The sequence below is a fragment of the Pyrus communis genome, chromosome 6 (assembly GCF_041283825.1).
Source record: "Pyrus communis isolate YQ-2024b chromosome 6, ASM4128382v1, whole genome shotgun sequence".
NCBI lineage: Eukaryota > Viridiplantae > Streptophyta > Magnoliopsida > Rosales > Rosaceae > Pyrus > Pyrus communis.
Genome location: NC_142570.1, coordinates 23,370,949 through 23,386,864, shown reverse-complemented (window position 1 = coordinate 23,386,864; position 15,916 = coordinate 23,370,949). Strand labels below are relative to the sequence as shown.

Here is a 15,916-nt window from a genome sequence, read left to right as displayed (position 1 = left end):
TTTCTAGGTTGCATGTTTTTTTTTCTTTCTTCTTCTTCGAGTGGGGATGGGGGTTAATGGGTTTTCAAATTATTTATTTATTTATTTTTTTGGTTGAAGATTAAGCAGGAAGATGAAGATGGGGGGAAAAGAGAGAGAGGGGGTTCTTCTTTCTGGGTTGCGTTTGGGTTGATGTGTTTTCAATTTTTTTTGTTTTTTGGTTGAAGATTAAGCGAGATGAAGATGGGGGAGAAGAGAGAGAAGAGGGGGGGGGGATGGACGAAGTGAGAGTTTTTTTTTTATTTTTTATTTTATTTATTTTTTTTAACTTTTGTTTTAATATTTAAAAAATATTAAATAATTTTTTATTAAATTTTTTTAATAGAAAGTGGGTTTTGAATCAAGCCACGACATTTAATTGAGAAATTAACGTCAAGCTAACGGAAGATATAATATTAGCATAAATTTGTAAGATGAGGTATGACATTGTTAATTTTAAAAGATAAGGTATGAAAGTGTCGTGACATCAATAGTTAATGTATTTTTTTTTGTACTTTAGCCTAAAATTTAATTTCTGATTTTTTTGGGTCCCCGTTGGGGGAAAATATGAGGTATGCAAAAAACCACCTGCTTTTTAAAGTTTGAAACTTTGGCGAGAAAAAGGAATTCAAAATTGAAATTGAAGGGTCTCATGCGCCTGAACTCTCATTATTCAAGCAGCCATTAAGTGGGGGGAACTGGTTCGACTTCCACCGCCCGAATCGCCGCTCTCCGGTTCGCGCTTTTGTTATCTCAGGTTAGCTCGTTGGTTCCGACGTCTTGCTTTTTATCTGGGTTTGCACCGATACCGCGTAAAGTTCACTCCCTGTTTGGTTGTTGAGAAAATGATGAATTTTCGGGCAAAGGGTTTCTGTAATTAGGGTTATATTAGCTTGACTGATGGAATTTCTTGAGTTAATGCGGAAAGTTTCCAATTTTTTAACTCAATTCAATCAATTTTCCTGTTACCAATCGGTGATTTGATATATTTGTTGTGTTTTGTTTTAATATATCAGTGATTAGTGCCTTTTTTTCTGTATAATTTTGGTTTTTCAGGTTCAGCCTATTGGCAAACTCACACATGCATTTCTGTTGGGAAAATTAAAGAAAATAAGAGGAAAATGTCACTTCTGAGTAGATTCTTTTACAAAAGACCCCCAGATGGGTTGCTCGAATTCGTAGAGAGAGTATACGGTAACATTCTTTTTTCGTTCTTTAATCTTGTTTTGCTATTCTTTCTATGTCATTGTGTGTGACTTGGCTGAATTCGGTATTTTTCTTTTCATGAAAATATGTGCAGTATTTGATTCCTGTTTTTCCACTGAAGTCTTGCCTGATGAAATGTACCAAATATATCTACACGAAATCATTACTGAGTTACATGAAGAATTCCCCGACTCGTCCTTCCTTGCATTCAACTTTCGGGAGGGTGAAAAACGTAGCCAATTTGCTGAGATATTATGCGAATATGATGTTACAGTTATGGATTATCCGCGACAGTATGAGGGTTGTCCACTCCTCCCATTATCTCTTATTCAACATTTTCTTCGTGTTTGTGAGAGTTGGCTCTTGAATGACAAGCAACAAAATGTTATTCTTCTCCATTGTGAGAGGGGAGGTTGGCCACTCTTGGCTTTCCTTTTAGCTAGCTTTCTCATTTTCAGAAAACTGCATAGTGGGGAACGCAAGACACTTGAAATTGTACATCGAGAAGCTCCTAAAGGTTTATTGCAGCTTTTGTCGCCTTTAAATCCTCTCCCATCTCAGCTGCGGTACCTTCAGTACGTGGCAAGGAGAAATATAGCTCCAGAGTGGCCACCTCCTGAGCGGGCACTTTCTTTGGACTGTGTTATACTTAGAGCCATTCCAAACTTTGATACCCAAAAAGGCTGCACTCCAGTTATCAGAATTTTTGGTCGGAATCTCCTTAGTAAGGGCGGGCTTTCAACCCAGATGATATTCTCCATGCCTAGGAAGAAGACACTTCGGAACTACCGTCAAGTAAGATTTGTACTGTAACTACTGTTCTCAGCATAATCCCACTTGATTTTTGTTACTCTACATTTTTGCATTAGTCAATACTCCTTATAAGTTTTATCAACTACTTCTGTTATGAGTGTTCCTTCTTTGCAGGCAGACTGTGATGTCATCAAAATTGACATTCAGTGTTTAGTGCAAGGAGATGTTGTATTGGAGTGTGTCCACTTGGATTTGGATCCAGAGAGGGAAGTTATGATGTTCCGTATTATGTTCAACACTGCATTTATTCGTTCCAACATACTGATGCTGAATTCTGATAACTTGGACATTCTATGGGATGCAAAGGAGCGCTATCCAAAAGGCTTCCGAGCTGAGGTGACCATTATTGAGTCCTTTGTTTTAGCTTATTAGAAATAAGATTAAACGTGCCTGAGACGTTAGGTTTGTCAAGAAACTAAGTGCACTTGATTTTAGTTTTCTCTCTAAGTTACAAGTAGTGGCTGATGCTTTGGTCTGACTTGAGGGTGCTAGACTTGTACTCATATTTGCTAGACAAATGCTTTTTGCCAGACTGTGAATCTGGAAGACACATTATAGCAACAATCATCCTAATCAATGGTCTAGATACTTAGAATGGCAAGAAAACACTACTCCTTATTTTTATGTATGTATACTCATATCAGTTATCCTTCCATCTGACCATAAATGAACTCATCTATTCAGGTATTGTTTGGGGAGTTTGAGAGCATTTCTCCTCCTAGAGCTCCAACTACAACTTTGAATGGTGAGGAGAAAGGTGGATTGCCCCATGATACTTTTTCTAGGGTTCAAGAACTTTTCAATGGAGTTGAGTGGATTGATAGCAATGATGATGCGGCCTTGTGGTTTCTTAAACAGCTCTCTGTCCTAAGTGATGCGAAAGAATTGTCAAGGTTTCAAAACAAAATGAGTTTATATTCATCACCTGCTGACTCTGAAGAAGAAAATAATGCATCTAGCACTGCAGACAGTGCTGATGAAGCATTTGACACTGTTTCCAAGGCTTCGGCAGATTCAACAAAAGCATTGATGCTGGACAGTTTTGATTCTGTCCCCTTATCATATGAGAATGATGGCCCACCTGATGTGAACTATACTTCAGAGCCTCCTGATCAAGAGTCATTTGGACCTGTCCTGGATTCTCTTCATCAGCATGCATTAGATACAAGTAAAGGACCTCCACCTTGTTCATTCCCTGAATCATTGGCACCAAAATCCCTAACAACAGAACCATTACGTCCTGCTCTTCACACTCTACCATCACCTCCGCCGCCGCCGCCACCACCACCACCACTTCCTTTTATTGGTGTTAGTAGAGGGTCTTCACCATCCCCACCACTTCCACCCCTTAGCATATCCAGTAAAGATTCTGTGAACCGCTTACATTTGACTACTACTAGAGGTCCGCCGCCGCCGCCGCCGCCACCACCACCACCACCACCACCACCACCACCACCACCACCCCTTGTTCCATCTCATTCTGTCTTTAGCAACAGCCCACTGCCACCTCCTCCCCCACCTCCACCAACTTCTTCTACAGTGCCACCGCCGACCCCACCGACTCCTCCCTTTAAGTCTAGTCAGCAGTCTTTGCCGCCGCCACCACCACCACCACCACCACCTCCACCTCCACCTCCTCCGTTTTTGGGAAGTACAACTAACAAGCTACCGCCACCACCGCCTCCCCCTCCTCCTGTAAGTAACAATCTACAACCAATAGTGGCACCTCGGCCACCTCCTCCTCCATTGTCCACTTCGAGTTCTGTTTTTAGAGCACCTCCAGCTCCACCACCTCCTCCTATGAGTGGTAGCCTTAGTACTAATAATAGGACACCACCTCCGCCTCCTCCTCCTCCACCATCCACTTCTAGTTCTGTTTTTGGAGCACCGCCAGCTCCACCACCTCCTCCTATGAGTGGTAGCCTTGGTACTAAGAGTAGGGCACCGCCCCCACCTCCTCCTCCTCCACCGTCCATTTGTAGTTCTGGGGTTGGAGCACCCCCACCTCCGCCTCCTCCTCCTATGAGTGGTAGTGTTGGTAATTATACTAGGCCACCACCCCCACCTCCACCTCCTTCAGGACCTACAAGGCCAACCCCACCTCCTCCACCACCAGCACCAACGCCACCAAGTCGCGGTGCAACAACATCTGTGCCTCCACCACCTGGAGCAAAAGGCTCTAGTGCACCACCGCCACCGCCACCATCAGTTGGAAGGGGCAAAGCATCTTCTGGGCTGGGGATTGTTGGAAAAGGCCGTGCTACTTCTATTGCCCCAAAGAAGACTTCCTTAAAGCCCTTACACTGGGTGAAAGTTAATCGAGCAATGAAAGAGAGTTTATGGGAGGATTTTCAGAAACAAGGCAATCAGCCAAGGTGCATTCTTATAGAAATTGTTCTAGACGATTAACTTTCACTGAATGAAAAAGAACACTAGCTCTAAGAAAAGTCACTTTAGTTAAATGAATGGTTTTGCAGGAACATGATATTAATTGTGATGAATTAAGTGGAGTCATTGTAAAGTGTTACAGTATTTTTCGTTTTATTTCACATGTGGTGCTAATTTGACTTGTGTTGGTTTTTGCTTATGTGTATGTTTTTTCTCCTCGTGGCTTTCTTTCTCTATTTTTGCCCGATTTGTATTCTCCGTTTTGTCTTCTGATGTAACATTATGGAAGTTCTTCTCAGGGCTCCTGAAATAGATATATCAGAACTTGAAAGTCTGTTCTCAGCAGCCGCTGCTTCAGATGTGCATGGCAGTAAGACTGCTGGTCGACGTGGTTCTAACATTACCAAACCTGAGAAAGTGCAACTGGTTAGCTTTCTTTCTTTGTCCATGTAGTAGGTTATGGTCTCCTTTAGAATGTTACCGTGTTCAATGCTTTGTCATTGGCATTCATAATTATATTTTGTTTCAGTGATATATATGTACGTGGTAAATTGATAAATTGATTCATGATTATAATTTGTTTCAGTGATATATATGTACTTGGTAAAAGCACCAAGTTATAGGAGGATAGGGAAACCGGATCTTCTAGTTTTTCATTTGAACGCACATGTTCTGTATGCCAATTTTTCAATCATATGTAAGCACCGAAGTAGTGGGAGGATGGAGTGCTGTAGGCATTTATTTGCATACTAAAACTTGCCTAAGCAATGGGAGTTGATAACCTAAGCTAAGATCAAGTGTTACTTGTTCTCGTTTGTCGATTTGAAAAACCTAGTAAAAGATAGAGTTCTTCAAATTATGATTCCTAATTCAACAATTATAAGTTTGCAAAGCTGAAACTTGTGTAAACTTTGAGAAAAGATGAATATAATGCTCCATAGGGTCCTTATGCTTTATGGTTTCTCTTGACATAAAGATGTATGAGACTAAGTTTGTTGCTTTGTCTCTCTCTTTTGTTTACTCTTGAGCAGACCAATGCTTTCAATAGAGATGTATGAGACCAACTTTGTGCAGATTTTGAGTAAACTTATGCTTTATGCTCCATGGAGATATATGAAACTAAATTTATTGCTATGTTTCTCTCTATTTATCAGATTGACTTGCGACGAGCGTATAACTGTGAAATTATGCTTTCAAAAGTAAAGATCCCCTTGCCAGATATGATTGTAAGTTCTTCCTCCTACTCATGTACATTTCATACATATCACCAGAAAAATCTGTTTCCCTCTGGTTTTGTGGGCCTCCTTTTGCATGCCTTGGGGGAATGTGGATAGACAAATAAACTCTCTAGGTCTAGTCTTTTTGTTTACTCTTGAGCACATCAATGCTTTTAATGCTTTAGCATTGATGTCCTCATGTCTCGTGACATTTCTCTCATTCAGGTGTGGAAACCATTCTGTTGTTCTGATGTAATATGACATTTTATAATTGGATTGATGATAGAATTCTGGACCTGTAACTGTAGAATCAAGCCACAATTGCTATATTGTAGATTGTAAGACAATCAATTGTCATGCGTCTTACATAACCAGAAGGCACATGTATTGTTGTTTAAACTAGTTTTGCATACCCGATTAGCAAGTGCATCGTAAAAGTGAGGCTAGAAATATCATGCTTGGATGGAATATCAACGTGCATGGTCCGTGCTTTACCATCTTTAACCAGAGTCTTTGCAGAGTCAGACTTCACAAACACCTCCTGGGACCACAGTCACCAGTATGACCAGCCCCACTTCGTCCTTTATTATCACCATAACAATGTTGAGTAGATCTGCCAGAAACTGTATGACCTTGTATGAAAGTAGTAGGGCATTCTGTTATGCTAAATAAGCTGGATATCCTTCCTCAAATATTATGTAGCTTTTACTTGTTTTCTTCTTTCATTACTAAAAAAAGGGCAACCCCAAGCAACAAAGCTTCCCACTTTGCAACGGTTTTGTGGGGTTTTTTTTTTTGGGGGGGGGGGGGGGGGGGGGGGGGAGAGACATCTATTGATGCAGCCTTACCCTTGCTTTGCAAAGAGCCTGTTTCCACGACTTGAACCGATGACCTTACAAAGGAGCAACCCTTCCATTGCGCCAAAGCTCGCCCTCTGTTTTCTTTCGTTATTATCTTCTAAAAAAGGATAAAATGAAAAAAAAGTAAACTTTGGCAATTTTGGTAGTGGTTAGTACATAAATGCTATTTGTTTATTGGAGTATGGTGCTGAAACTAGATATGTGTGCTTCCAGAATGCAGTTCTAGCTCTGGATTCTTCTGTTCTTGACATTGATCAGGTTGAGAATCTCATTAAATTTTGTCCTACCAAAGAAGAAATGGAAACTTTGAAGGTAAGTCACTCTTCCTTTCCACTCTTCTTCACAAAAATGCATGCTTCCACATGTTGGTCACGTGCATGTCTTTTTGATAGATCTTGCTGTTATTCTTGCTCCATGTAACTCGATCCTTATCATGCTTTGTTCATATTTTAAATGAACTAATAATTTTTCCCTTCTCTTGAAAGTATGCAGTAACTTGGTGTTCTGGATAATGGGCTCCGGTGTCTTTCATTTTCTGTGATTTTTTCGATTGGGGACCTGCTGTAGGATATTTTTTAGAGTTTATTTTGAGGGTTGAATCATTTCGTTTGTGGACGTCTAGTTCACTAAGTTTCATATCGCTATTTTAGCTGTTAAATAGAATTTTCTTTTCTCAGAAAAAATAATAATAGAAATTAAAAAAAAAAAAAAAGAAAAAAAAAAGGATTGCAGTCTCATGGCAGATAGTTTTTTTTCTTCTTGCTGTCCTAATTAGTAATGCATACAAGATTAATTGATTAAATTTTGTTTCGAAGAAGAATCAAGAGTTATGCCCAAATTATATACTTTTTGTTTTTCCAGAAGTTGTCTAGTTTAGAGGGTTAATTCTTTAAGTGTGCTGATTTTGCTTTTTTTGACCCCCAGAACTATGCAGGCGACAAGGAAATGCTAGGGAAGTGTGAACAGGTTCTTTCTGATGCCGTCATCTTAGATGTATGTGTGCTCTCTTGGATTTCCTACTAACAGTGTGTTTATCTTCAGTTTTTCGTGGAGCTAATGAAGGTTCCACGAGTAGAGTCCAAGTTGCGAGTATTTGCTTTCAAAATTACCTTCTCTAGTCAGGTAAGTTCTAGCTTGTTTTCTTTATTTGATTTTTCGTGGTACAAGCTTAACAGCATTTTGGTGCTTGAATTTGATCAGGTGAATGATTTAAGATCTAATCTGAATACAATCAATGGTGCTGCTAATGAGGTATCATGATAATTAATGGTTATTAAACTAGTGTATGGGCATATTTTTACGCTCATCTAAAGCCACTTGTATGTACAGGTGAAGGAATCTGTGAAATTGCGACAGATAATGCAGACAATCCTTACTTTGGGAAATGCCTTGAATCAAGGCACTGCTCGAGGTACCACTGTCTAATGCTATGATTTATTTTTCCGTTTTATTTCTTGGTATTAATATTATTACCATTATGTTTTTTAGCCTACAATTTGTTTTTTATTTTGCAGGATCTGCTGTAGGATTCAAATTGGACAGCCTTCTTAAATTGTCTGATACCCGTGCAAGAAACAATAAAATGACTTTGATGCATTATTTGTGTAAGGTATAATATCTGAAATTTAAACCCTACTCTTAAAAACTAAAAAGAAAAAGAAAGGACAATAATGCTAGGACTGACTGTTACTTCTTTTATGAGATCCTCGCATATAAATAAAAGGGTGTTATATGGATAGATACTAAAATATCACCCGAACTCTTTTGTGGTCTTTCCTTAAACATCAACTCGTGCAGTGTTATTCATTGTTTCTTAAGTTTGTTCCATCTACAACATTGTCAAAGTTGTTGATGTTAATATCCATCTGCACAAATGTCTTGCTATATCTTTCACATTCTGTAGTTGGTGTTAGTTTTAGGATATTTATGTAGTCTTAAATCAACTTTTTTCTCCATTAGCTCCTTGCTGAGAAAATGCCCGAGTTGCTGGATTTTGATAAAGATCTGATTCATTTAGAAGCTGCTTCTAAGGTAAGCTGATTATGTTGCTAGAATTGGTTCTTTCTGATGTTACTGTAACTTCTGTTTGTAACCAATTCAGAGCTCATTCAATTTGATCATAATGTCAAATAACCAGATTCAATTGAAAGCTTTGGCTGAAGAAATGCAAGCTGTGAGTAAAGGTCTGGAAAAGGTTGAGCAAGAACTTGCTGCTTCAGAAAACGATGGAGCAATCTCTGCTGGTTTCCAAAAAGTGAGAAATACTGATGATATTTGGTTCCTTAACTAAACGATATGTACTACTTTCCACTTATAAGGATAACATTAATTAATTAATTAATTGCTGTTTGCAATTTCCTCTTGAAAACTAGTCACACTTCTTAAATGTTTCAGTTATATCATATTTTTGTGTTTGAAACTTTGAAGTGAAAAAAGAATGTCGTGAGACAAAATGTTTCACAATCTACAAAAGATGTTCTGTTGGTAGATGTTATAATCTGAGCACACAGTAGTGATGTAGAGGTCCTAACTGGTTTGGGCCCGAGCATTATCCTTATGCGTAGGAGGGATGTTGTTGATTTTCCTTTAAGACCTCTTTCTGGTGCTTGAAAATGCATGTTCTACAAAGTACTATTAGCAAACATAATGAATTTCTTTATGCCCATGCTTTTTCATTCACGACTGCTTCTTTGAAGAGATATATTTTTTAAGTAGTATATTTTGCAGATGAAGAAACATGGGTGATGATTAAGATGTGGTTCTGCATTTACATAAATAAAAAAAACTTCCTCCTTTACAGGTGCTGAAGAATTTTCTTGATACTGCTGAAGCTGACGTAAGGTCGTTAATCTCCTTGTACTCTGAAGTGGTGAGTGCAGTCCTTATCACAGTTTTTATCTTGTTGGTAGATATCTTTGTAGTTTGTACTGCGTAGCTTACAGGTCTAATGGCTTAATTCTTCTTCTTGCAGGGAAGAAATGCAGATTCTTTGTCTCAATACTTCGGGGAGGATCCAGCTCGGTGTCCTTTTGAACAAGGTCTGCTACTTTCTTTACCTCATGAATACACCAGTGTCCATTTTGTTAGAGGAGGCCATGTGTTCAAATCTTATGGACAACGATTTTTGAATGAAAGAATTAGAAATAAAAACTTATGTGCATTCTTGAATCTTGAATTGTGGACAAAGAGGTCATTATTGGCCCACCTCAACTTATGGGAATTCGTCTCACTTTTCTTAACCTATTATTTGGAAAAGCTGAAAGCCCGTTGAGACCAGAGTGACTAGGGATCAAGTTCTTGAAAACCGCCCCCTCATTTTTTTTTCTATCGTAATTTGACATGTCCAACCTATTAAAGACTTATCTTCCATTTGTATGAACCTAGTCTTTCTGCAGTCATAGTTTACAAAATAATTAGATAATTATAGAAGGCTAGAAAATGAGTTTGGTACAACAAGAAACTGTATTCGTTTGCTTCCATGTGTTTATTTCTCTAGATTGAATATAAATGCCAATTATGTGTGAGGTAGCCAATGAGACGGTAATGAAAGAGTGAGACCAAAGTTGAAAAAGTTTCCCATTTGTATGATTGGAGTCTTCACAGACTAATTTAGTTACTTCACATCTTATTTTTATGTTTCTTGGTTTCAGCTAGCTTTTCAATTATTATCTTGCTCCCAATTTTACTGCTATGGTTCTGTCACTTATTCTCTTAAACATCTAGAAACTGTTCTCTTGAATCTTTATCTACGATTATCCGTACTTCATATGTTTTTGTCCTTTCTGATATCAAAGCTTAACCTTCGTAGTGGGCTGAAAATTTTGAGTGATGCCCATAAATTGGAATCAAACTCACATGCTGGGGTGGTAAATTCTAATGTGGGGAGTTCAATTGTTGAGTGTAATATACGGGTCTCGTGAGTTTGATTTCTATATATGCGAATCAAACTCACATAAACCATGTGGAAGACCTTATAAGTATTTCAATTTCCGTAAATTTTTGTTCCACCTCTTTAGCTTTTCTTTTCCAATTACAAACTTAAATATTCAAGGCGAAGCAAATTACAGATATACTGGTTATATTTCTTTTTTTGATTTTTATTGTTGATTTATGTTTTAACTATTTAATTTTCATGTAGAATCAAATAACATTTTGATGTATTGTATATAACGTTTCTTGGCCTTGCAGTGACACAGGTCTTGTTCGTTTTTGTCAAGATGTTCAAGAAGTCACGAGAGGAAAATGAAAGACTTGCTGAGGCCGAAAAAAAGAAGCTTGAAAGGGAAGCCATTAAAGACCGGACAGTAACCAATTCATCTGCAAGGAAAGATGATGTTAAATAGAGCACCATGAAATCTACATCATACAGTTGATGTTTTGGTGGCCCATCGACGTATTTGTTGCCAGAAACTGGTGGTCGATTTAAGAATCATTTTCTACTTCACGCCCTAATTCGACCAAGTTAACGCAAATTACCCCTGCTTCGAACTCAAAACCTTATGCCTGCAATTCTTTTTGAGGCAGGTTTTACTTTCTCAGAAGCTGCCATACAGGTCAAGATCTGTCTACCCTTAAGCTCTGTTTTTGAAGAAACCGGAAACTGGACGGCAACTTGACATTTTCTTGTTCAGGTACATCCTCTTCAGAGGGATAAATTATGCGTATGGTTAAGTACAACTTGCTCAATTGTATTCGAGCTGTAAATATTATAACTAGATATGCTAGCACTGTAATCTTTTCGTCACTAATGTCGAAACGTTTTGTACCATCTCATCGAAAAGGGTAACGTTCTGTGAATATTTCTTTTTGGCTTGTGACCTTTGTATGATATATTAACACTAAGAGGTGTATAGGGCACTTGGAGTCAAAGACCCCAGTAGCAACATTTTCTCCATTAAACTCTCCATTCGATAGGAAGAATTGGAATTTCGGATCTAAGATGCATTTTTTCAACGATATATATTTACACTAAAGAGGTTGGGGACCATAATAAGCCACACAACGGATCAGATATAATAATTTGGTTTGAACCCTTCATCAACCAGAATCGAACTTAATATCTTTCATTTACAAGTGTCGAGGAATACCTCGATCTTATTGTTGAGCTGGAACAACGGTAGATCGGTCACGTGGTGTTGACCGTGACTGTAATTCCTGGTAGGTGGCTTTTAGCTGTGTCCTACACTCTGTTAAAGAAAGAGTGAGTAGCTGTTATCCTCGACCAGTTCCCGGTTGAGTTGGGCTGCCTTTCTTCTCGTTCTTTTTACGTGTAAAAAGAATCTACGTATAATAAGTTATACTTGAATCATCCTATCAAATGCAAATATGTTGAGAACACAGAGACATTATACAATTCTTTGAGTAGCGTTTGATTACACGTCAGGAAATGATATTTGTACACCCTTTTTCACCTCCTGCACAACCCTCTCTTTTCTGAGCCATTCGATTGAAACAAATCAAAGAAAATTAAGGGCCATGATTAAGAGGGGTGTGCAACCCAATTCTCAGTTTCTCATGGTTGTCCCGCAGCAGAAAGTGAGTGGCTTCCTTGCTCCAATGCTTCTTTCTTTTTAGCCTTCTCCTTCTCAAGCAAGTAAATCTTCTCAGATTCCGGTATGGCCAACATGATTGTGTGCAGCTTCAGATTCATTTCTTCAACCTTCTCCATGAGCCTGTCATTTGTAAACATTCCCAGAATTATGCTCTGGATCGTTTCCCAGCTTTCTATTACCGGTAAAGCGATGATTGCAACTGAACCGATTGTGCCCCATGCTATTGCAATGACCGCCCAGAATGTGAAGTACCCTATACTGAAATCACCTGCATTGCGTTCACACACCAAACATGAGATAAGCAACAAGAAAGGTTCATCTTCCTACCGACGTTTAAGTTCGCTAAGTTGCTGGATTTACCTGCCGGAAGAGAGAGAAGAGGCCACAGTAAAACGATCACAACAGTAAAGCCAACACCCCATTTCACTATCCATGCCTTTGCTCTCAGTAATTTTTCTTCCTTGTACTCTTCTGCCGGAAGATCACTCGTTGCCTTCTCAACCACGGTGATCTTCTTAGTGGTACCCCAGTCGTAGTTTTGTGGTGACAAGAAGCTGCAGATAGCATGTATGGCTCCACCACTAAGTATAGAGACGAGGTTTCCTGCAAGCATTGGTGCATTTCGACCTGTTGTGTCCAGATTTATGCGACCATACTCAATTTTCGTGACCGATAGCCATGTGATGATCCCAAGAACACAGCCAACAGTTGCTCCTAGGATTGCACCAATCGCGTTTGCCTTTCTCCATAGAAGCATGAATGCGATGGGAATAACTGCTGAACCGATGAGCACTCCCATTGCCAGATACATCCAACCCAATGAAACTCCAGCTTTGTTTAGTATCACTGCCAGCAGCCCCATAAAACAACCAAAAGCAAGGATCACGCCCCTTGATACCTTGAGGATTTTCTTTCCATCTGCATTTGGATCTATGTATGTGCGGTAGATATCATACGTGCATAATGAGGATACTGCTATAAGCTCTGATGAACCAGCAGAAGTCACTGCCCTGCTCAATATATAACGAAGTTGAATGATCGAAAAGCACGTTATATGTTGTTTTGCACCAAAACATATAGGCAAGAACTTACATGAAAAGCATAGTAAGAAGAAGAACAGATCCTCCTTTTCCCATCAAAGCTATAGCGGTGGCAGGAGGAACAAGCCCCCGACTTGCTTCACTTTCGGTTAGTGGTAGATCAAGGGCCAGTGCTCCCAGTCCCAATGATGTCGCCAAAGAAAATGGGACTGCAAACCAGACAAGCCCACCTAACAAGTAGCCCTTATGAGTTGACGAAGGCCGTGCAGCTATGGCGCTTACCCAGTATCCCTGAAGTTTTCAATGTTAATTTGTCAAATATGACAAATAAAGTTCTGAATTGAAACATATAAAAGATGTCCGCTAATAAGTTACAATTCTAATCTGTTGATCATCTTACATTATCAACAAAAACAGTGCCAAAGTTTCCGACGATGTTGATAATCCCAAAGACTAGTCCTCCGGAGCTCAACATTGTTAGGTACGACCCTTTGTAATTCCCACTCGCAGGACCACAAGACTGGCCGTGATGAGAAACTGGCTCCTGACAAATTCTTGATTTACTCGCTACCTCTACAAGGCGGTTGTACACGATGCTTGGGCTACCAAGCTCACTGCTGGCTGTATACACAAGGTATACAAATATGACTAGTACCACATGAACTGAAACCAAATACACGAAGAACAAAACGTATCTTAGGCTGACATGAAAAGATGAAAACATAATAAATAATATCAAGGGAAAATGTGAAAGAAATTCAAGTGACTACCTATAACAGAATGTATGTAGCTTGCCAAGAATGTCGCTTTTAGTCCTCCAGCTAATGTGTAGACGATTACTCCAAGAGGGATAAGGAAGCTAGCAGCATAAATGTTTACTCCTGTAAGTGCATTTACGACAGCAGAACCTCCGAGCAGCAGCATTGCAGTTACAATAATATTTGTCAAAAAGCAGAAACTGAGGAAGACAATGTGCGCCGCTGTGCCCCAGCTGAAGAAGAGGAACATTATTCTATATATTAGTAAACTATGAGCTTTAGGAAACCAATCATAGTAAAGGATGGAACTCAATGAATCATATAATTTAGTTTATCGAACTATACACATACCGAGCTTTCACGATTTCACATACAGTGTGAGCATGAGGGGCCTTTCTCTTGATCTCTATGGCTATTATACCAAACAAGAGTACCTATGTTTAGAAACGTTAAATTGTTAATCTGGCATGCCTTAGTTTTCCGTGATATAATTAGACTATAAGTACTGTAGCAAGCAATTGACAGAAAGGAAACAGCTTCGACATGCCTGAATAGTAGCGCCGCTAGCATACCAGAAAGGTCCACTTACTCCATACTCCCAAGCAACATTTGAACTTTGCAAGATTGTAGCAGCCCAAGTCCACTGTACAAGTTTTCGCAAAGGAGAGCAACGAGTTCATCAAAGTTGCCTCTAAATACAGAATTTTCCCCGAAGAATTTGTGAAAGCTTGCATCTGATTCTAGTTAGGGACTGTACTGTACCTGGGAGACAATCACACTGGCAATGAGTCCTGTTTTAACACTTCTTCCTGCAGTGTTGAACCATTCAGATGTGTGCTTGGAACCAACATATCGCTTCTCCAGCCATACCTGACCGAAAGATAAACATACAATCAGCAATTGTTGATGTAAACAATTAAGCAATTAACCGTCTAATTATCTAGTTCTTTACAAAATACAAATATATATTGCTTTCTCCTTCTTCCCCTTGAACAGAACGACAATAAACTAGTGTCAGCATTGGAGCAACACATCTGGAAATATATCAAGCATTTACTTGCAATCTGGAACTGTGATAACAAATATAGATCACGGGTACTTTCATCGACTTTCAAATTCTTTCAATCGCCTTTGTACATCTCTTCAAATTGTAGTCATTGCCAATTTGCCAAATTTATAAGTAAACAAGAAAGGTAAAAGTTGTTGCACTAATTAACACCAGAAATGCAAATATTCGTGCTCTAATTAAGCTCATATTTGGGGTGCTTCAAAACGGGATTACTAGATTAATCTTAGAACTGTGCAGTATAGCAATTAGCCCGCCTAAAAGGTGGAGAAATATTGTGGTAAACATATTGAGATGCGACAATTTATTAGAGTAAATGGATAAAAAGGGTAACCAATGACAAATTTATACTCATCCCAAAAAGATGGGAATAATAAGGTAAAGAAAACAAACCAAGAAAGATGTGAAGACAGCAAAGAAGGCTCCAAAGCCAAGAATAACAGAATACCCCACGCCCTGATTAAGCACTGGTTTGCCTCCAAAGAAGCTGCTTTGCCTCACACAGCCACCTCCGTCTCCGGCCACGTGATAGTACTTGCTCGAAAACTCGAAAGGCGGACACTGAGACCAAGAGCTAGCCATGAAGATGATCAGAAGGCCGGTGGTGGCGTACCAGGGATGCAGGAAACTAGTCCTCCTCCCACTCCAGACTCCAGCTACTACTCAATCACTTGTTTGGTTGGCTGCCCGTTTATCCTTTGTTCGTCAAAGACAAAACCTACAGGCTAGAAACTAACAAACGTCGGATATGTAGAGAGGCTGAGATATTGCTTTCTTCTTGTCCTGAGTTCTAAGCAAGTGTGTGTGAAGTGCGAGTCAAACAAGGAAGCTGTCTGTCCGATGGCGTTATGGTTTTTCCCAATCGCAATTCACAACTGTTCCAAGTATCTGTCTGGATATTATCGAGAAGATGTAATTTGTCTAGGAGTATGAGGAGATTCATGTAATTTTGTTAATGTTGATAGGATAGCTAGACATGTTTACAAGCATGAAATGCT

The 15,916-nt window shown here is 39.2% G+C and overlaps 2 protein-coding genes across 2 annotated transcripts; one reads left to right on the top strand and one right to left on the bottom strand.

Annotated features, from left to right (window-relative positions):
• The first annotated feature begins 608 nt into the window (after positions 1 to 608).
• Positions 609 to 11,301, top strand: AFH14 (Formin Homology 14). The gene is made up of 18 exons (XM_068450428.2): positions 609 to 775; positions 1,075 to 1,212; positions 1,319 to 2,019; positions 2,152 to 2,373; positions 2,722 to 4,412; positions 4,725 to 4,851; positions 5,580 to 5,651; positions 6,716 to 6,814; positions 7,427 to 7,468; positions 7,544 to 7,624; positions 7,703 to 7,753; positions 7,832 to 7,913; positions 8,017 to 8,111; positions 8,462 to 8,533; positions 8,640 to 8,756; positions 9,303 to 9,371; positions 9,474 to 9,540; positions 10,691 to 11,301. Exons 2-18 carry the CDS (start codon positions 1,140 to 1,142, stop codon positions 10,843 to 10,845), a joined length of 3,816 nt encoding a protein of 1,271 aa, XP_068306529.2. The 5' UTR covers positions 609 to 775; positions 1,075 to 1,139; the 3' UTR covers positions 10,846 to 11,301.
• Positions 11,302 to 11,828: 527 nt separating this feature from the next.
• LOC137710795 (urea-proton symporter DUR3) lies at positions 11,829 to 15,847 on the bottom strand. Its single transcript, XM_068449925.2, has 9 exons — positions 15,312 to 15,847; positions 14,615 to 14,722; positions 14,400 to 14,495; positions 14,204 to 14,286; positions 13,865 to 14,085; positions 13,495 to 13,757; positions 13,147 to 13,385; positions 12,415 to 13,064; positions 11,829 to 12,322 (listed from the first exon to the last, which is right to left on the bottom strand). The coding sequence occupies exons 1-9, from the start codon at positions 15,498 to 15,500 to the stop codon at positions 12,015 to 12,017; spliced, it is 2,157 nt and encodes a 718-aa protein (XP_068306026.1). The 5' UTR covers positions 15,501 to 15,847; the 3' UTR covers positions 11,829 to 12,014.
• Positions 15,848 to 15,916: the final 69 nt, after the last annotated feature.